The sequence below is a fragment of the Ranitomeya variabilis genome, chromosome 5, assembly GCF_051348905.1.
Source record: "Ranitomeya variabilis isolate aRanVar5 chromosome 5, aRanVar5.hap1, whole genome shotgun sequence".
In the NCBI taxonomy this organism is placed as follows: Eukaryota; Metazoa; Chordata; class Amphibia; order Anura; family Dendrobatidae; genus Ranitomeya; species Ranitomeya variabilis.
Window position 1 is genome coordinate 493,937,728 of NC_135236.1, and position 21,774 is coordinate 493,959,501.

Below are 21,774 nucleotides of genomic sequence, written 5' to 3' on the forward strand. Positions count from 1 at the left end.
TAGACAGATACTTTGTTATTTACCTACCAGGTGCGCAGAACAATGGCGACACAGGCACATAGGCAAAGAGGTCCGGCGTGTTATGCAAACTACTGCGCAGGTGCCAGTATTCTCAGTTCCCGGAAATGGACAGGTGCCACACAGCGCATGCGCAGTCGGTGCCTAGTTTATTTTGATAATTTAGTGCGATCAGATCACCAAATTAGGGATCTGAGGCACCGACGCATAAGTATGCTTCATAAAAAATAATAAACACACCCGCAATTCAGGGGAATCATCCCTACAGAGGACGACATCCCCCTAGAGTCGGATTAGCAGCAATAAACGCGGGTTGTCACGACAACCACCATACAATGGATCCGGCGCATGCGTAGGTCAAAGCTATTAGCTATGGCAGTAGCAGTTTACCTGCCGGGTGTGCAGAACAATGTCGGCGCAGGTACATAGGCGTAGAAGTCCAGCGTGTTGTACAAGCTATTGCGCAAGCGCCAACATTCCCAGCTCCCAGAGATGGAAAGTCTGGGAAAACTGAGTTAAACCGAACAGAGGGCACTACTATAAATATAAGTAAATGGGATCACTGACCACACACTAAGGAAGTATACACAAGAATGAGTAAGTATTGAGTACAAGGCAAGGATCACCCTTAATATACAAAATTTGTCTTTATTCAAATAGTTAAACAAGCAGAACAAGAAACAGTCTGGGGAAACTAACGTTATTGTTGGGAAACTCAAAACAAAAAAATAAATCCGTTGTCCAAAGCAGACAACTCCTTCATCTAATGTAAATAATAGTGTTAACCAGCATTTCTTTCATTTTTAAGTTGATCTAGTAATTATTTAATCAGTATAACCAGAGAACAATTGCATTTTAATTTATGACAAAAAAGCCGAGAAATAATGAGTTTGATGTTGTTAATGTATTTTTAATATTATTTTGCCAATATATGAAGAATAACACATGCATAACATATTGAACCAAAGCATTGCATCTTTATCCTAGACTGTGCCCATGGTATACAAAATGATATATATATACACTATCAGAAATGTAAATAGTTTCACAATATAGTTCTACACATTAATTATACCACACTTTAGGATGTTTTTTCTACAGTACCGTCAAAAGAACAATATATGTGGGCTTCATTATTTGATTCTAGCATATCTTGTCAAGTGCAGAGCATAGACTCTTAAGATCATCCTTTATTTGACAGAGGGCAAGCCTAACCTTCTGAAAGGAGTCTAAGATTTCCACGCTGCAAGTAAAAGGATCATACCGCAGATAGAATGGCTTGACCATCTTCACAGCATATTGTCTGCAAAACAAGTTAATAATATTTATCAGCCTAAAAACTTCCCATTTTAAGCTTAGTGATACTTGGCACTAACACAACCAATAATTATTTGAATATTCAAGGTTTAGACAATGTGAATCCAAATCCTTTTGTTCAACTCTTAATCATTTTATTCTGTTCTTTTTCATTCAGTCTCATCAGAGGAGTATAAAATCAAGCACCTATACATTTGGTATGCCTTTACAAACATTTATAAAAGGAATAAATGAAGAGCTCACTAATTTGAGTGGGGTACTTTACAGAGAATCTTTCACCAGGTTCTTGCTACCTCCTCTGAGAGTAGCATGATGTAGGAAAAGAGACCCTGATTCCAACAATGTGTAACTTAGTATGCTGGGTGCAGCAGTTATGACACAATGAGAGTTCTTGGATGCAGCATGTAGCAAAGCTGAGAAAGATAACTCTGCCCACACCAGGCTCTCTATGTACATTGCCTATTGACAGTGAGCTAGTTATCAGAGGAGGGGGTGTGGTCTGACAACTTGGCATGAGTCAGCTAGTCTGGGCAGTGATAATGACCTAGTGAAAAAACTTTTATTGTAAGTAAACAATAGCACACAGCGTGATAAGTGATAGATAGCTGCTGAATTTGGTGTTTTAACACCTATAATATGAGTCCTCATATTACATAGCAAAAACCTGCTGACAGCTCTTGCAAAAAGTCAGTTTGCGAAACTGCGAGTCATTACTGAATAGTGTAGGTGTTTAGGAACCCTAGCACCTCAGCATTGATGTTGTAGACCACAAAGAGTTACAGTAGTCGCCCTCGCTCTGTTGACTTAAAAACTGCAAAGTTGCAAACTACCTCTTGCATTAGCATCAGCACAACAGCTATGCATGGGAGCTTCTTGGAATCGGTTTCCATTGCCAAGCAGCTGCATTGGCCTTGGCCACTTCATTCCAGTTAAGGGAAATTTAATCCATCAATATATCAAGACATGTTAAACAATTATAAGCTTCCAGCATGTGGGAACAGTTTGGTGAGACCCATGACTGTACCCAAGTGTGCAGAGCAAGATCCCTAAAGGCAAAGGCAGGTGACTTTAGTGTGACTTTACTTGATTGGAGATTGTGGGTTGGGCCCTCTCATCCAACATCTAACCTCACAAATGCTCTTCTCATGAGTGGGAAATATTCCCAGAGATGCATTCCAAAATCTTATGAAAATTCTTAAACCAGGAAAGTGGAAACCTTTTTAGCTGCAAAGGGGGGTACCAACTTCATATCAATGTGTTACCCCTACTGGCTCAGAATCTGGCTCTTCATTCCTTCCTCTAGGTCAAGTTTCCTTTGTGCTAGTTAGTTAGCACAACCACCTTTGACATCATCACCCAAGGTTTATAAAGGCCATACTAGACAGTTGTCTGACTAGTGGGTAAACTTTGCATTCAGTTACGTATACTTCTAGAGTTACCTTCAACATCCATTTCTCTCAGCTGACTAATCATCTCAACAAATTCCTGCGTGTTTCTCATTAGCGATGGGTGAACGCATGGATGGTCAGGTCCGGCGAGTTAGGCCAAACATCTAAGGCCGGCGTCACACTTAACGTATTAAAAATCGGTCTAATTCTCTCGGCCGAGAGTCGCACAAGTGTTCTCTGTATGGTCATCCGTGTGTAATCCGTTTGCAATGGGATGATGCGATTTCCTCGCATCTCTGTATCCTTATGCAATCCATATGCAATGCAATTTTAACATACAGCAGTTCTCTGTAGTGTTGAGCGATACCTTCCGATATCCAGAATTATCGGTATCGGATTGGATCGGCCGATATCAAAAGAATATCGGATATCGCCGATACCGATACCCGATACCAATGCAAGTCAATGGGACCCAAATATCGGAATGTAAATAAGCCCTTTCTGTCTTTCTACATCCTGTTCCGGAGGGGGGAAGAGTGTGGGCAGTGTGTGGGTGGACACTGTGCGTGTCTGTGTGTGCGGGTGGGGTCTGTGCGGGCCTGCTGGGGATCTGTACGGGCCTCTCGGGGGTCTATGCGGGCTGCATGGGGTCTGTGCGGGCCTACTAGGGCTCTGTGCGGGCTGCCGGGGCACTGTGCGGGCTCCCGGGGTGCTGTGTGGGCTGCCGGGGCTCTGTGCGGGCTGCCGGGGCTCTGTGCGGGCCTGCCGGGGCTCTGTGCGGGCCTGCCGGGGCTCCGTGCGGGCCTGCCAGAGCTCTGTGTGGGCCTGCCGGGGCTCTGTGCGGGCTGCCGTGGCTCTGTGCGTGCCTGCCGGGGCTCTGTGCAGGCCTGCCGGGGCTAGGTATGGGACTGCTGGGGCTCTGTGCGGGCCTGCCAGAGCTCTATGCGGGCCTGCTGGGGCTATGTGCAGGCTGCCGGGGCTCTGTGCGGGCTGCGGGGGCTCTGTGTGGGCTGCCGGGGCTCTGTGCGTGTGTGCAGGCATCGTCCAATGGGACTACAAGTCCCATCGGACGATGCCTGCTGCAGTGACAGTGATTGACACATTAGCCAATGATGGGATAGTAGTAGTACCATCATCCGGCTAATGTGTTGAATGTAAATAAAAAAAATATACATATTACATACATACTACAAACATACATACTGCATACTACATACATGCTACATACATACATACTACATACATACTACATACAAGACATACATACAGACATACAGTACATTAAACATAGAGTACAAACTCACCATTACTTGTCATTTTGATCCCCGAAGCCAGTGTCTCCTGTAAAAAAGATTAAAATAACAAGCAAGCAATATACTCCCTGTCCGAAATCCACGTGTCCCACGACGATCTCCCATGGAGAATGGCAGCATCAGCTGATGCGACCGCTCTCCAGGGGCTCCAGGAACACAATGATGGGAGGAAGGTACGCTTCTGCCACTGTATTCCTCCACCGCTGTAAAAAAAAAATTCCTAGTCTCACTTTTGGCATTGCTGTGTGAGAAATTTTCCCATGCAGCAATTGACATAAAGTGAGACTTTGAACTATAGTAACCTCAGTGATGCACTGCACGAGCCATTGTTTCCTGTCAGAGTGTCACTGAGGGTCCTATAGAGCAGTGACATCACCCGATGTCACTGTTCTATAGGGGAGATCGTCGTGGGACACTCGTTATTAATTGGACTACGGCAGACAGGTAGTATACGGTTTATTATTTTACGTTTTTTGCAGGCGCTGAAGTATGGTAAGTATGGTTAAATGAAGAATATTAAAATACCTTTTTCCTAATGTGTGTGTGTGTGTTATTAACCCTTTATTACTATTGGATTAATAATGGATAGGCCAAAGCAAAGTGAAGGACAGCATCCAATCCAGGTGAAAAATGCCTCTCCACCGAGCCAAATGTGACGTTTCAACCACTAAACGTCTCTTTCAAGCATTCTTGAAAGAGACCTTTAGTGGTTGAAACGTCGCATTTGGCACGGTGGAGAGGCATTTTTCACCTGGATTGGATGCTGTCCTTCACTTTGCTTTGGTGTGTGCTCTCCCACCTGGGTCCGGTGGAATTGGGGCGGGCATCCCTTTGCCAGTGGTGCTGTCAGCTACCTTCTAATATTTAATAATGAATAGGTGTCTTATTGACGCCTCTCCGTTATTAACCTGGCTTAATTTCACCTTACAATAGCAAGGTGACATTAACCCCTTATTACCCCATATCCCACCGCTACACGGGAGTGGGAAGAGAGGAGCTAAGTGCCGGAATTGGCGCATCTTGCAGATGCGCCATTTCCGGGGCGGCTGCGGACTGGTATTTGTAGCGAGGGGCAATATCCATGGCCCCTCTCTAGGCTATGAATATCAGCCCGCAGCTGTCTGTGTAGCCTTTCTGGCTATAAACTATAGGGGGACCCCACGTCATTTTTTGGGGGTCCCCCTATATTAATAGCCAGTAAAAGCTACACAGATAGCTGTAGGCTGATATTCATAGCAGGCTGCAAATATTGGCCCCCGGCCGTCGGCTTTCCCCCTCTGGTACAGAAAATTGCGCGGGAGCCCAAGCCGTTTTTTTAAATTAAACGCTCATTAAGGCCTCTTTCATATTTGCGTCGGTACAGATCCGTCGCTATGCGTCGGGCTGACGTACTGATGCACGTTATGAAATTTGTGCATGACGTGGGCAGCGGATGCAGTTTTTCAACGCATCCGCTACCCATTCTGAAGTCCGGGGAGGAGGTTGCAGAGTTTCGGCCGCTCATGCGCGGTAGAAAATGGCGGATGTGATGGACAAAAAAACGTTCACTTGAACTTTTTTTGTGCCGATGGACCACCAAAACACGACGGATCCGTTGCACGACAGACACGACATGTGGCTATCCATCGCGATCCGTCGCTAACACAAGTCTATGGGTAAGGCTGCTTTCACACTAGCGTCGGTACAGGGCCGCCACACTGCATCGGCCCGACGTACCGACGCATACTGTGAAGAAAATGCCAGATGTTGGCAGCGGAAGCAGTCTTAAGATGCTTCCGCTGCTTCATTGTAAGGTCCAGGGAGGAGGGGGCGGAGTTTCGGCCGCACATGCGCGGTCGAAAATGGCGGTCCCGACGCACAAAAAAAGTTACATGTAATATTTTTTGTGGTGGCGGTGCATCAAAACACGACTGTCATGGTTCCCAATGGCAAGGGAACGTCAGAGAACATAAATAACAGAACAGCTCTTGGGTGATGGAATCTCGAGCTGACCGTGAGCTAAACCTACCACACAACTAACAGTGGCCGGGTGGCGTACCTACGTTTTATCCCTAGACGCCTAGCACCAGCCGGAGGACTAACTAACCCTAATAGAGGAAAAGACAGACTTGGCTTACCTCTAGGGAAATTCCCCCAAAAAGGAGACAGAAGCCCCCCACATATATTGACGGTGAGTTCAGAGGAAAAGACATACGCAGTATGAAGGTAGGTTCAGCAAAGCGAGGTCCGCTTACTAGATAGCAAGAAGATACAATAGGGAACTTCACGGTCAGCTGAAAACCCTATTAAAATACCATCCCGAAATTACTTTAAGACTCATGTGTCAACTCATGACACCGGAGTGGCAATTTCGGCCCACAAGAGCTTCCAGCTACAGAAAAATAACATAACTGTGAACTGGAACAAAAATGCAAAACAAACTTAGGACTAAGAGTCCAACTTAGCTGATAGTAGTCTAGAAGCAGGAACATGCAACAGAAAGGCTCTGGTTACATTGATGGCCGGCACTAGAATAACTGAGCAGCAAGGCTAAATAGGATACACCCATATCCTGATGGAAACAGGTGAACAGAGAAAGTGAAGCACACAAGTCCAGTACCACCAGTGACCACCGGGGGAGCCCAAAAACCAAACTCACAACAGTACCCCCCCCCTCAAGGAGGGGGCACCGAACCCTCACAAGAACCACCAGGGCGATCAGGACGAGCCCTATGAAAGGCACGGACCAAATCAGAGGCATGAACATCAGAGGCTGTCACCCAAGAATTATCCTCTTGACCGTAGCCCTTCCACTTGACCAGATACTGAAGTTTCCGTCTGGAAACACGGGAGTCCAAGATCTTCTCCACAACATACTCCAATTCACCCTCACCCAACACCGGAGCGGGAGGCTCAACGGAAGGCACAACCGGTACCTCATACCTGCGCAATAATGACCGATGGAAGACATTATGGATAGAAAAAGATGCTGGGAGGTCCAATCGAAAGGACACGGGGTTAAGAATCTCCAAAATCTTATACGGGCCGATGAACCGAGGCTTAAACTTAGGAGAAGAAACCCTCATAGGGACAAAACGAGAAGACAACCACACCAAGTCCCCAACACGAAGACGAGGACCAACACGACGACGGCGGTTAGCAAAATGCCGAGTCTTCTCCTGGGACAACTCCAAATTGTCCACCACCTGTCCCCAAATCCGATGCAACCTATCCACCACAGTATCCACTCCAGGACAATCCGAAGACTCCACCTGACCGGAAGAAAAACGAGGATGAAACCCCGAATTGCAAAAGAAAGGAGAAACCAAAGTGGCAGAACTAGCCCGATTATTGAGGGCAAACTCCGCCAACGGCAAAAAGGCAACCCAGTCATCCTGATCCGCAGACACAAAACACCTCAAATAAGTCTCCAAGGTCTGATTAGTTTGCTCAGTCTGGCCATTAGTCTGAGGATGGAACGCAGACAAAAAAGACAAATCAATGCCCATCCTAGCACAGAACGCCCGCCAAAATCTAGACACGAACTGGGTCCCCCTGTCAGAAACGATATTCTCCGGAATACCATGCAAGCGAACCACATTTTGAAAAAACAGAGGAACCAACTCGGATGAGGAAGGCAACTTAGGCAAGGGCACCAAATGAACCATCTTTGAAAAACGGTCACACACCACCCAGATGACAGACATTTTCTGAGAAACAGGGAGATCAGAAATAAAATCCATAGAGATGTGAGTCCAAGGCCTCTTCGGAATAGGCAAAGATAACAACAATCCGCTAGCCCGAGAACAACAAGGTTTGGCCCGAGCACAAACATCACAAGACTGCACAAAAACTCGTACATCTCAAGACAGGGAAGGCCACCAGAAGGACCTAGCCACCAAATCCCTGGTACCAAAGATCCCGGGATGACCTGCCAACACAGAAGAATGAACCTCCGAGATGACTCTACTGGTCCAATCATCAGGAACAAACAGTCTACCAGGCGGGCAACAATCAGGTCTATCCGCCTGAAACTCCTGCAAAGCCCGTCGCAGGTCTGGGGAAACAGCAGATAATATCACCCCATCCTTAAGGATACCTGTAGGTTCAGAATCACCAGGGGAATCAGGCTCAAAACTCCTAGAAAGGGCATCCGCCTTCACATTTTTAGAACCTGGTAAGTATGAGACCACAAAATTAAACCGAGAGAAAAACAACGACCAGCGCGCCTGTCTAGGATTCAGGCGCCTGGCAGACTCAAGATAAATCAAATTCTTGTGATCGGTCAATACCACCACCTGATGTCTAGCCCCCTCAAGCAAATGACGCCACTCCTCAAAAGCCCACTTCATAGCCAAAAGCTCCCGATTACCAATATCATAATTTCGCTCGGCGGGCGAAAATTTTCGAGAAAAGAACGCACAAGGTCTCATCACGGAGCAGTCGGAACTTTTCTGCGACAAGACCGCCCCAGCTCCGATCTCGGAAGCATCGACCTCAACCTGAAAAGGAACAGTAACATCAGGCTGACGCAACACAGGGGTGGAAGAAAAGCGGCGCTTAAGCTCCCGAAAGGCCTCCACAGCAGCAGGGGACCAATCAGCAACATCAGCACCCTTTTTGGTCAAATCAGTCAAAGGTTTAGCAACATCAGAAAAAACAGTTATAAATCGACGATAAAAATTAGCAAAGCCCAAAAATTTCTGAAGGCTCTTAAGAGAAGAAGGTTGCGTCCAATCACAAATAGCCCGAACCTTGACAGGATCCATCTCAATGGAAGAGGGGGAAAAAATGTACCCCAAAAAAGAAATCTTTTGAACCCCAAAAATACACTTAGAACCCTTCACACACAAGGAATTAGCCCGCAAAACCTGAAAAACCCTCCTGACCTGTTGGACATGAGAATCCCAGTCATCCGAAAAAATCAAAATATCATCCAGATACACGATCATAAATTTATCCAAATATTCACGGAAAATGTCATGCATAAAGGACTGAAAGACTGAAGGGGCATTTGAAAGACCAAAAGGCATTACTAAATACTCAAAATGGCCCTCGGGCGTATTAAATGCGGTTTTCCACTCATCCCCCTGCTTAATTCGCACCAAATTATACGCCCCACGGAGATCAATCTTAGAGAACCACTTAGCCCCTTTTATTCAAGCAAACAAATCAGTCAGCAGTGGCAGAGGATACTGATATTTGACTGTAATTTTATTCAAGAGTCGATAATCAATACACGGCCTCAAAGAGCCATCTTTTTTAGATACAAAGAAAAAACCGGCTCCTAAGGGAGATGAAGAAGGACGAATATGTCCCTTTTCCAGGGACTCCTTAATATATTCTCGCATAGCAGCATGTTCAGGTACAGATATATTAAACTTAGACTGTAAAGTGCCAATTGAAATAGACTTATCAACCTTTTTTGTACGTTTAGAGCATGCTGATATAACATGAGTTGAATCACCACAATAGAAGCACAACCCATTTTTTCGCCTAAAATTCTGCCGTTCGCTTCTGGACAGAATTCTATCACATTGCATATTTTCTGGAGCTTTCTCAGAAGACACCGCCAAATGGTGCACAGGTTTGCGCTCCCGCAAACGCCGATCAATCTGAATAGCCATTGTCATGGACTCATTCAGACCTGTAGGTGCAGGGAACCCCACCATAACATCTTTAATGGCATCAGAGAGACCCTCTCTGAAATTCGCCGCCAGGGCGCACTCATTCCACTGAGTAAGCACAGACCATTTACGAAATTTTTGGCAGTATATTTCAGCTTCATCTTGCCCTTGAGATAGAGCCATCAAGGCTTTTTCAGCCTGAATCTCTAAGTTAGGTTCCTCATAAAGCAACCCCAAAGCCAGAAAAAACGCATCCACATTGAGCAACGCAGGATCCCCGGGTGCCAATGCAAATGCCCAGTCTTGAGGGTCACCCCGCAGCAAGGAAATTACTATCCTAACCTGCTGTGCGGGATCTCCAGTGGAGCGAGATCTCAGGGAAAGAAATAATTTACAATTATTTTTGAAATTCAGGAAACGAGATCTATCCCCGGAGAAAAATTCTGGTATAGGAATTCTAGGTTCAGATATAGGAGCATGAATAACAAAATCCTGTAAATTTTGAACCTTCGTAGCAAGATTATTCAAACCTGTAGCCAAACTCTGAGGATCCATTTTAATCAGGTGAGATCAGAGCCATACAAGGATTAGAAGGAGAGAGAGAGACAAAGGCTGCAATTAGAGCAGAAATGCAACTAAGTCAACTATAGAGCAAGCTCAGAGGAAAAAAAAAAAAAAAAAATCTGCAGACTTCTTTTTCTCTCCTTTCTTCTGCCAACGGTTTTAACACTGGGCCGGCCATACTGTCATGGTTCCCAATGGCAAGGGAACGTCAGAGAACATAAATAACAGAACAGCTCTTGGGTGATGGAATCTCGAGCTGACCGTGAGCTAAACCTACCACACAACTAACAGTGGCCGGGTGGCGTACCTACGTTTTATCCCTAGACGCCTAGCACCAGCCGGAGGACTAACTAACCCTAATAGAGGAAAAGACAGACCTGGCTTACCTCTAGGGAAATTCCCCCAAAAAGGAGACAGAAGCCCCCCACATATATTGACGGTGAGTTCAGAGGAAAAGACATACGCAGTATGAAGGTAGGTTCAGCAAAGCGAGGTCCGCTTACTAGATAGCAAGAAGATACAATAGGGAACTTCACGGTCAGCTGAAAACCCTATTAAAATACCATCCCGAAATTACTTTAAGACTCATGTGTCAACTCATGACACCGGAGTGGCAAATTCGGCCCACAAGAGCTTCCAGCTACAGAAAAATAACATAACTGTGAACTGGAACAAAAATGCAAAACAAACTTAGGACTAAGAGTCCAACTTAGCTGATAGTAGTCTAGAAGCAGGAACATGCAACAGAAAGGCTCTGGTTACATTGATGGCCGGCACTAGAATAACTGAGCAGCAAGGCTAAATAGGATACACCCATATCCTGATGGAAACAGGTGAACAGAGAAAGTGAAGCACACAAGTCCAGTACCACCAGTGACCACCGGGGGAGCCCAAAAACCAAACTCACAACAAACGACGCAACCATCGCACGACAGTTGCAACGTGTGGCACTGTGTCGCAATGCGTCGATAATGTTAGTCTATGGGGAAAAAACGCATCCTGCAGACAACTTTGCAGGATGCATTTTTTCTCCACAACGACGCATTGCGATGTGCAGTGCACAACGCTAGTGTGAAAGTAGCCTTAAAGACGCATCCTGCGAGCACATTTGCAGGATCCGTTTTTTACGCCGGATCCGTTTTTTTCACATAGAGTTGTATTAGCACCGGATTGCACCTGATGGCCACACGTTTCATCCACTTTTTGCAGGATCCGTCAAAAAAGCTGTTTCCACCAGAGGGAAAACACTTACAATCCGGCGAAAAAATGCACAGCGCCGGATCCGGCAAAAAACGGATGAAACTGAGAAGTGAAATGATGAATCTGGCCTCTGAATCCGATTTTTCATTCATGTTTCCATTCAAATCATGCACATTTTCCTTTTATTTATTTATTTCCAAAAACAGCACCAAAAACTGCACCAAAAATTACAGCAAAAAACAGCATCAAAAACCGCACCAAAAACCTGCATCAAAAACTGCACCAAAAACTACATCAAAAACAGCATCAAAAACCGCACCAAAAACCTGTACCAAAAACTGCATCAAAAACAGCATCAAAAGCCGCACCAAAAACTGCATCAAAAACTGAACCAAAAACTGCATCAAAAACCGCACAAAAAACCTGCACCAAAAACTGCATCAAAAACCACACCAAAAACCTGCATCAAAAACAGCATCAAAAACATGCATCAAAAACAGCTTCAAAAACTGCATCAAAACTGCACCAAAAACTGCATCAAAAACCACTTCAAAAACCGCACCAAAAAACTGCACCAAAAACTGCACCAAAAAACGGCATCAAAAACAGCATCAAAAGCCGCACCAAAAACAGCATCAAAAACCACATCAAAAACTGCAACAAGAACCTGCACCAAAAACTGCATCAAAAGCCGAACCAAAAACTGCATCAAAAACCACACCAAAAACCTGCACCAAAAACTGCATCAAAAACTGCATCAAAAACCGCACCAAAAACATGCACCAAAAACTGCATCAAAAACAGCATCAAAAACCTGCATCAAAAACAGCTTCAAAAACTGCATCAAAACTGCACCAAAAACTGCATCAAAAACCACTTCAAAAACCGCACCAAAAAACTGCACCCAAAACTGCACCAAAAACGGCATCAAAAACAGCATCAAAAGCCGCACCAAAAACAGCATCAAAAACCGCATCAAAAACTGTACCAAAAACTGCATCAAAAACCGCACCAAAAACCTACACCAAAAACTGCATCAAAAACTGCATCAAAAACCGCACCAAAAACCTGCACCAAAAACTGCATCAAAAACCTGCATCAAAAACAGCTTCAAAAACTGTACCAAAAACTGCATCAAAAATATCATCAAAAACTGCACCAAAAACTGCATCATAAACCACACCAAAAACAGCATCAAAAACCTCACCAAAAACCTGCATCAAAAACAGCACCAAAAACTGCATCAAAACTGCACCAAAAACTGCATCAAAAACCACATCAAAAACCGCACCAAAAAACTGCACCAAAAACTGCATCAAAAACTGCATCAAAAGCCGCACCAAAAACCGCATCAAAAACTGCACCAAAATCCTGCATCAAAAACAGCATGAAAAACTGCACCAAAAACTGCATCAAAAACAGCATCAAAAAACGCATCAAAAACCTGCAACAAAAACTGCACCAAAAACAGCATCAAAAACCGCACCCAAAAACTGCATCAAAAACCACACCAAAAACCTGCATCTAAAACAGCACCAAGAACTGCATCGAAAACAGCATCAAAAACCGCACCAAAAACCTGCACCAAAAACTGCATCAAAAACCGCACCAAAAAACTGCACCAAAAACTGCACCAAAAACTACATCAAAAACAGCATCAAAAACAGCACCAAAAACCTGCACTAAAAGCTGCACCAAAAACTGCATTAAAAACTGCATCAAAAACAGCATCAAAAACTGCACCAAAAACCGCACCAAAAACTGCACCAAAAACTACATAAAAAACAACATCAAAAACAGCACCAAAAACCTGCAATAAAAGCTGCACCAAAAACCTGCAATAAAAGCTGCACCAAAAACTGCATCAAAAACCGCACCAAAAACTGCATCTAAACCTGCATCAAAAACTGGTGCAGTTTAGATGCGGTTTTTGATGCTGTTTTTGATGCAGTTTTTGGTGCAGTTTTTTGGTGCAGGTTTTTGGTGCGGTTTTTGGTGCGGTTTTTGGTGTGGCTTTTGATGCAGTTTTTTGGTGCAGGTTTTTGGTGCAGTTTTTGGTGCGGTTTTTGGTGTGGCTTTTGATGCAGTTTTTGGTGAAGCTTTTGTTGCAGGTTTTTGGTGCGGTTTTTGGTGCGGTTTTTGGTGTGGCTTTTGATGCAGTTTTTTGGTGCAGGTTTTTGGTGCAGTTTATGGTGCGGTTTTTGGTGTGGCTTTTGATGCAGTTTTTGGTGCTGTTTTTGATGCAGTTTTTAGTGCAGTTTTTGGTGCTGTTTTTGATGCAGTTTTTGGCGCTGTTTTTAGGGTATGTGCACACGTTGCGGATTTTGCTGCGGATTTTTCCGCAGCGGATTTGGAAAATCCGCAGTGCAAAACTACTGCGGTTTTCACTGCGGATTTTCACGCGGTTTCTTCTGCGGATTCCTCTGCGGGTTTTCAACTGCACTTTCCTATTGGTGCAGGTTGAAAACCGCTGCGGAATCCGCAGAAAGAAGTGACATGCTACTTCTTTTTTTCCGCAGCGAATCTGCGCGGAACTTTCCGCAGCATGTGCACTGCGGTTTTTGTTTTCCATTGGTTAACATTGTACTGTACACCGCATGGAAAACTGTACCGACGGACCTGTACCGACGCAAGTATGAAAGAGGCCTTAATGAGCGTTTAATTTTTTTTAAAAAAATTGCGTGGGCTCCTGCGCAATTTTCTGTGCCAGAGGGGGAAAGCTGATGGCTGGGGGGCCAATATTTGTAGCCTGCTATGAATATCAGCCCGCAGCTGTCTGCGTAGCCTTTACTGGCTGTTAAAATAGGGGGACCCCCCCAGAAAATGACGTGGGGTCGCGATGGATAGCCACATGTCGTGTCTGTCGTGCAACGGATCCGTCGTGTTTTGGTGGTCCATCGGCACAAAAAAAGTTCAAGTGAACGTTTTTTTGTCCATCACATCCGCCATTTTCTACCGCGCATGAGCGGCCGAAACTCTGCAACCTCCTCCCCGGACTTCAGAATGGGTAGCGGATGCGTTGAAAAACTGCATCCGCTGCCCACGTCATGCACAAATTTCATAACGTGCATCAGTACGTCAGCCCGACGCATAGCGACGGACCCGTACCGACGCAAATATGAAAGAGGCCTTAATGAGCGTTTAATTTAAAAAAATGGCTTGGGCTCCCGCGCAATTTTCTGTACCAGAGGGGGAAAGCCGACGGCCGGGGGCCAATATTTGCAGCCTGCTATGAATATCAGCCTACAGCTATCTGTGTAGCTTTCACTGGCTATTAATATAGGGGGACCCCCAAAAAATGACGTGGGGTCCCCCTATAGTTTATAGCCAGAAAGGCTACACAGACAGCTGTGGGCTGATATTCATAGCCTAGAGAGGGGCCATGTATATTGCCCCTCGCTACAAATACCAGTCAGCAGCCGCCCCGGAAATGGCGCATCTGTAAGATGCGCCAATTCCGGCACTTAGCCCCTCTCTTCCCACTCCCGTGTAGCGGTGGGATATGGGGTAATGAGGGGTTAATGTCACCTTGCTATTGTAAGGTGACATTAAGCCGGGTTAATAACGGAGAGACGTCAATAAAACGCCTATCCATTATTAATCCAATAGTAATAAAGGGTTAATAAAACACACACACATTAGGAAAAAAGTATTTTAATATTCTTCATTTAACCATACTTACCATACTTCAGCGCCTGCAAAAAATTTAAAATAATAAACCGTATACTACCTGTCTGCCATAGTCCAATTAATAACGAGTGTCCCACAACGATCTCCCCTATAGAACCGTGACATCGGGTGATGTCACTGCTCTATAGGACCCTCAGTGACACACTGACAGGAAACAATGGCTCCTGCAGTGCATCACTGAGGTTACTATAGTTCAAAGTCTCACTTTATGGCAATTGCTGCGTGGGAAAATTTCTCACACAGCAATGCCAAAAGTGAGAATAGGGACTATTTTTTTACAGCGGTGGAGGAATACAGTGGCGGAAGGGTACCTTCCTACGGTCATTGTGTTCCTGGAACCCCTGGAGAGCAGTCGCATCAGCTGATGCTGCTGTTCTTCATGGGAGATCATCGTGGGACACTCGTGGATTTCTGCGGACAGGGAGTATATTGATTGTTTGTTATTTTAATCTTTTTTACAGATGACACTGGCTTCGGGGATCAAACTGACAAGTAATGGTGAGTATGTACTCTATGTTATATGTACTGTATGTCTATATGTATGTATTGTATGTAATGTATGAATGTATTTGTATGTAGTATGTATGTAGTATGTATGTATGTATGTAGTATGTAAGTAGTATGTATGTAGTATGTATGTAGTATGTTGTATGCATGTAGTATGTTGTATGCATGTAGTATGTATATATGTATGTATGTAGTATGTTGTATGTATGTAGTATGTATGTAGTATGTTGTATGTATGTAGTATGTATATAGTATGTATGAAGTATGTAGCATGTATGTAGTATGTATGTAGTATGTAGTATTTTTTTTTCTACATTCAACACATTAGCCGGATGATGGGACTACTACTGTCCCATCATTGGCTAATGTGTCAATCACTGTCACTGTAGCAGGCATAGTCCGATGGGACTTGTAGTCCCACACATGCACAGACCCCCGGCAGCCCGCACAGACCCCCGGCAGCCCACACAGAGCCCCGGCAGCCCGCACAGACCCCCGGCAGGCCTGCACAGACCCCTGGCAGGCCCGCACAGACCCCCGGCAGCTCGCACAGACCCCCGGCAGCCCACACAGACCCCCGGCAGCCTGCACAGAGTGCCGGCAGGCCCGCACAGACCCCCGGCAGCCCGCATGGAGCCCCGGCAGGCCTGCACAGGCCCCCGGCAGCCCGCACAGAGCCCCGGCAGCCTGCACAGAGCCCCGGCAGGCCCGCACAGAGCCCCGGCAGGCCCGCACAGACCCCCGGCAGCCCGCACGGAGCCCCGGCAGGCCTGCACAGGCCCCCGGCAGCCCGCACAGAGCCCCGGCAGGCCCGCACAGACCCCCGGCAGCCCGCACAGACCCCCAACAGCCCGCACAGAGCCCCGGCAGCCCGCACAGAGCCCCGGCAGCCCGCACAGACCCCTGGCAGGCACGCACAGAGCCCCGGCAGGCCCACACACACAGACACGCAGTCTCCGCCCACGCACCGCCCACACACCGCCCACACTCCAATAGTGTAATTGCACTGTAGGAACTTCCGATTCTGGTATCCAATATCACAAAAGTATCGGAACTCGGTATCGGAATTCCGATACAGCGAATATTGGCCGATACCCGATATTTACAGTATCGGAATGCTAAACACTAGTTCTCTGTCATTTACACATCATTTTAAAACTAAATATTATTCAAAACACACACATATATATACACTGCTAAAAAAATAAAGGGAACACTTAAACAACAGAATATAACTCCAAGTAAATCAAACTTCTGTGAAATCAAACTGTCCACTTAGGAAGCAACACAGTTTGACAATCAATTTCACATGCTGTTGTGCAAATGGAATAGACAACAGATGGAAATTATTGGCAATTATCAAGACTAGTGTTGAGCATTCCGATACCGCAAGTATTGGGTATCGGCCGTTATTTGCGGTATCGGAATTCCGATACCGAGTTCCGATATTTTTGTGATATCGGAAATCGGAATCGGAACTTCCCAGTGTATGGTTCCCAGGGTCTGGAGGAGAGGAGACTCTCCTTCAGGCCCTGGGATCCATATTCATGTAAAAAATAAATAATTAAAATAAAAAATATGGATATACTCACCCCTCCAGCGGCCCCTGGACCTTACCGATGTAACCGGCAGCCTCCGTTCCTAAGAATGAGGAGTTTAGGACCTGCGATGATGTCGCAGCTTGTGATTGGTCGCGTGAGCGGTCACATGAGCGGTCACGCGACCAATCACAATCCGCGACGTCATTGAAGGTCCTAAACTCCTCATTCTTAGGAACGGAGGCTGCCGGTTACATCGGTAAGGTCCAGGGGCCGCCGGAGGGGTGAGTATATCCATATTTTTTATTTTAATTCTTTATTTTTTACATGAATATGGATCCCAGGGCCTGAAGGAGAGTTTCCTCTCCTTCAGACCCTGGGAACCATCCAGGATAGCTTCCGATACTTGTGTCCCATTTACTTGTATTGGTATCGGGTATCGGTATCGGCGATATCCGATATTTTTCGGATATCGGCCGATACTATCCGATACCGATACTTTCAAGTATCAGAAGGTATCGCTCAACACTAATCAAGACACATTCAATAAAGGAGTAGTTCTGCAGGTGGGGACCACAGACCACATCTAAGTACCAATGCTTTCTGGCTGATGTTTTGCTCACTTTTGAATGTTGGTTGTGCTTTCATACTCGTGGTAGCATGAGATGGACTCCACCACCCACACAAGTGGCTCAGGTAGTGCAGCTCATCCAGGTTGGCACATCAAAGCGAGCTGTGGCAAGAAGGTTTGCTGTGTCTGTCAGTGTAGTGTCCAGAGGCTTGAGGCACTACCAGGAGACAGGCGAGTACACCAGGAGACATGGAGGGGGCCGTAGGCAACAACCCAGCAGCAGGACCGCTACCTCAGCCTTTGTGCAAGGAAGAACAGAAGAAGCACTGCCAGAGCCCTGCAAAATGACCTCCAGCAGGCCACAAATGTGCATGTGTCTGCACAAATGGTTAGAAACCGACTCCATGAGGATGGTCTGAGTGCCCAATGTCCACAGATGGGGGTTGTGCTCACAGCCCAACACCCTGCAGGATGCTTGGCATTTGCCACAGAACAGCAGGATTGGAAAACTCACCACTCATGCCCTGTGCTCTTCATAGATGAAAGCAGGTTCACACTGAGCACATGTGACAGAGTCTGGAGACACCGTGGAGAGCAATCTGCTGCCTGCAAAATCCTTCAGCATGACTGGTTTGGCAGTGGGTCAGTAATTGTGTGGGGTGGCATTTCTTTGGAGGGCTGCACAGCCCTCCATGTGCTCGCCAGAGGTAGCCTGACTGCCATTAGGTACTGAGATGAGATTCTCAGACCCCTTGTGAGACCATATGCTGGTGCGGTTGGCCCTGGGCTCCTCCTAATGCAGGACAATGCCAGACCTCATGTGGCTGGAGTGTGTCAGCAGTTCCTGCAAAATGAAGGCATTGAAGCTATGGACAGACCCGCCCATTCCCCAAACCTGAATCCGATTGAACACATCTGGGACATCATGTCTCGCACCATCCACCAACGTCACATTGCACCACAGACTGTCCAAGAGATGGTGGATGCTGTAGTCCAGGTCTGGGAGGAGATCCCTTAGGAGGTCTGGGAGGAGATCAGCCTGTAACTTCATTTTCCACTTTGTTTTTGAGCATCATCCCAACTCCACACCTCCGTGGGATATTAGTTGTGATTTACGTTGATCATTTTTAGGTTTTATTGTTCTCAACACATTCCACTATGTAATGAATTACAACTGGAATATTTCATTCAGTGATATCTAGGATGTGGGATTTTAGTGTTCCCTTTATGAATAAAACAAATTGCAAAGAAATTGATCACGTATAAAAAATCTATATAAAATATCTATAAAATTCTTAGTAAAATATTATCCGTGAATATAGACCAATATATGGATACGTGGATAGTCGTGAAAAAACCACAAAGAAAACAACAAGAGAAAACGACCATAAATCCACTAAAATCAATTTTATTAATATATAGTTACAAGATTTAAAAATAGCGGTAAAGAGAAAATTACAGGTTTCAAAATTGTAAGACGCTGTTAAAAGTCAGTATTTCCCATAGCACTGAAAGATAAATATATACTTTAAAAATTTATGTGCAGAAAATATCATGTGCAAAAAATGCCCGGATAAATGAAAAACAGTGTGCAATATCACAAATTGTAAATAAAAAAAGAGACTATAAAAAAGAAAAAAATTGTTTAAAAGTAAAGTATTAGTGCGTTAGTGCAAATATGCAAAAAAGGAAAAGGGCATATAGGATGTGCTAACAAAGACCAGTATATAACACCGTCAGTGCCAAGTAATATGTACTGGGTATCCACAATAAAATGGTGCAAATGTTCACAAAAAGTAGTTTAACTTACTGAATATGATATGTGGCCCAGGATATAAAGAAACAGCGTCTGCCCCAACGCGCGTTTCGGCACTATTGCCTTCGTCAGGAGGTGACGTAAGGAGGATCAGTGGGGTTTTTATGCAGAGAGCGACCAATGAAATGAAAGTAAGGCATAAAAGCAATGAATAGAGCGGGCGGGAGCGGGAACTGCACCAAAAACTACATAAAAAACATCATCAAAAACAGCACCAAAAACCTGCAATAAAAGCTGCACCAAAAACCTGCAATAAAAGCTGCACCAAAAACTGCATCAAAAACCGCACCAAAAACCGCACCAAAAACTGCATCAAAACCTGCATCAAAAACTGGTGCAGTTTAGATGCGGTTTTTGATGCTGTTTTTGATGCAGTTTTTGGTGCAGTTTTTTGGTGCAGGTTTTTGGTGCGGTTTTTGGTGTGGCTTTTGATGCAGTTTTTTGGTGCAGGTTTTTGGTGCAGTTTTTGGTGCGGTTTTTGGTGTGGCTTTTGATGCAGTTTTTGGTGAAGTTTTTGTTGCAGGTTTTTGGTGCGGTTTTTGGTGCGGTTTTTGGTGTGGCTTTTGATGCAGTTTTTTGGTGCAGGTTTTTGGTGCAGTTTATGGTGCGGTTTTTGGTGTGGCTTTTGATGCAGTTTTTGGTGCTGTTTTTGATGCAGTTTTTAGTGCAGTTTTTGGTGCTGTTTTTGATGCAGTTTTTGGTGCTGTTTTTAGGGTATGTGCACACGTTGCGGATTTTGCTGCAGATTTTTCCGCAGCGGATTTGGAAAATCCGCAGTGCAAAACTACTGCGGTTTTCACTGCGGATTTTCACGCGGTTTCTTCTGCGGATTCCTCTGCGGGTTTTCAACTGCACTTTCCTATTGGTGCAGGTTGAAAACCGCTGCCGAATCCGCAGAAAGAAGTGACATGCTACTTCTTTTTTTCCGCAGCGAATCTGTGCGGAACTTTCCGCAGCATGTGCACTGCGGTTTTTGTTTTCCATTGGTTAACATTGTACTGTACACCGCATGGAAAACTGTACCGACGGACCTGTACCGACGCAAGTATGAAAGAGGCCTTAATGAGCGTTTAATTTTTTTAAAAAAAATTGCGTGGGCTCCTGCGCAATTTTCTGTGCCAGAGGGGGAAAGCTGATGGCTGGGGGGCCAATATTTGTAGCCTGCTATGAATATAAGCCCGCAGCTGTCTGCGTAGCCTTTACTGGCTGTTAAAATAGGGGGACCCCCCCAGAAAATGACGTGGGGTCACGATGGATAGCCACATGTCGTGTCTGTCGTGCAACGGATCCGTCGTGTTTTGGTGGTCCATCGGCACAAAAAAAGTTCAAGTGAACGTTTTTTTGTCCATCACATCCGCCATTTTCTACCGCGCATGAGCGGCCGAAACTCTGCAACCTCCTCCCCGGACTTCAGAATGGGTAGCGGATGCGTTGAAAAACTGCATCCGCTGCCCACGTCATGCACAAATTTCATAACGTGCATCAGTACGTCAGCCCGACGCATAGCGACGGACCCGTACCGACGCAAATATGAAAGAGGCCTTAATGAGCGTTTAATTTAAAAAAATGGCTTGGGCTCCCGCGCAATTTTCTGTACCAGAGGGGGAAAGCCGACGGCCGGGGGCCAATATTTGCAGCCTGCTATGAATATCAGCCTACAGCTATCTGTGTAGCTTTCACTGGCTATTAATATAGGGGGACCCCCAAAAAATGACGTAGGGTCCCCCTATAGTTTATAGCCAGAAAGGCTACACAGACAGCTGTGGGCTGATATTCATAGCCTAGAGAGGGGCCATGTATATTGCCCCTCGCTACAAATACCAGTCAGCAGCCGCCCCGGAAATGGCGCATCTGTAAGATGCGCCAATTCCGGCACTTAGCCCCTCTCTTCCCACTCCCGTGTAGCGGTGGGATATGGGGTAATGAGGGGTTAATGTCACCTTGCTATTGTAAGGTGACATTAAGCCGGGTTAATAACGGAGAGACGTCAATAAAACGCCTATCCATTATTAATCCAATAGTAATAAAGGGTTAATAAAACACACACACATTAGGAAAAAAGTATTTTAATATTCTTCATTTAACCATACTTACCATACTTCAGCGCCTGCAAAAAATTTAAAATAATAAACCGTATACTACCTGTCTGCCATAGTCCAATTAATAACGAGTGTCCCACAACGATCTCCCCTATAGAACCGTGACATCGGGTGATGTCACTGCTCTATAGGACCCTCAGTGACACA

At 45.4% G+C, this 21,774-nt stretch overlaps 1 protein-coding gene across 1 annotated transcript in view; it reads right to left on the reverse strand.

Annotated features, from left to right (window-relative positions):
* Positions 1 to 968: 968 nt before the first annotated feature.
* LOC143775069 (tyrosine 3-monooxygenase-like) overlaps positions 969 to 21,774 on the reverse strand; it is a 271,622-nt gene continuing 250,816 nt past the window's right edge. Inside the window, exon 11 of the mRNA XM_077262903.1 lies at positions 969 to 1,321. Coding sequence (XP_077119018.1) covers positions 1,162 to 1,321 — 160 coding nt within the window. The 3' untranslated portion in view covers positions 969 to 1,161. The remainder of the gene's footprint in view (positions 1,322 to 21,774) is intronic.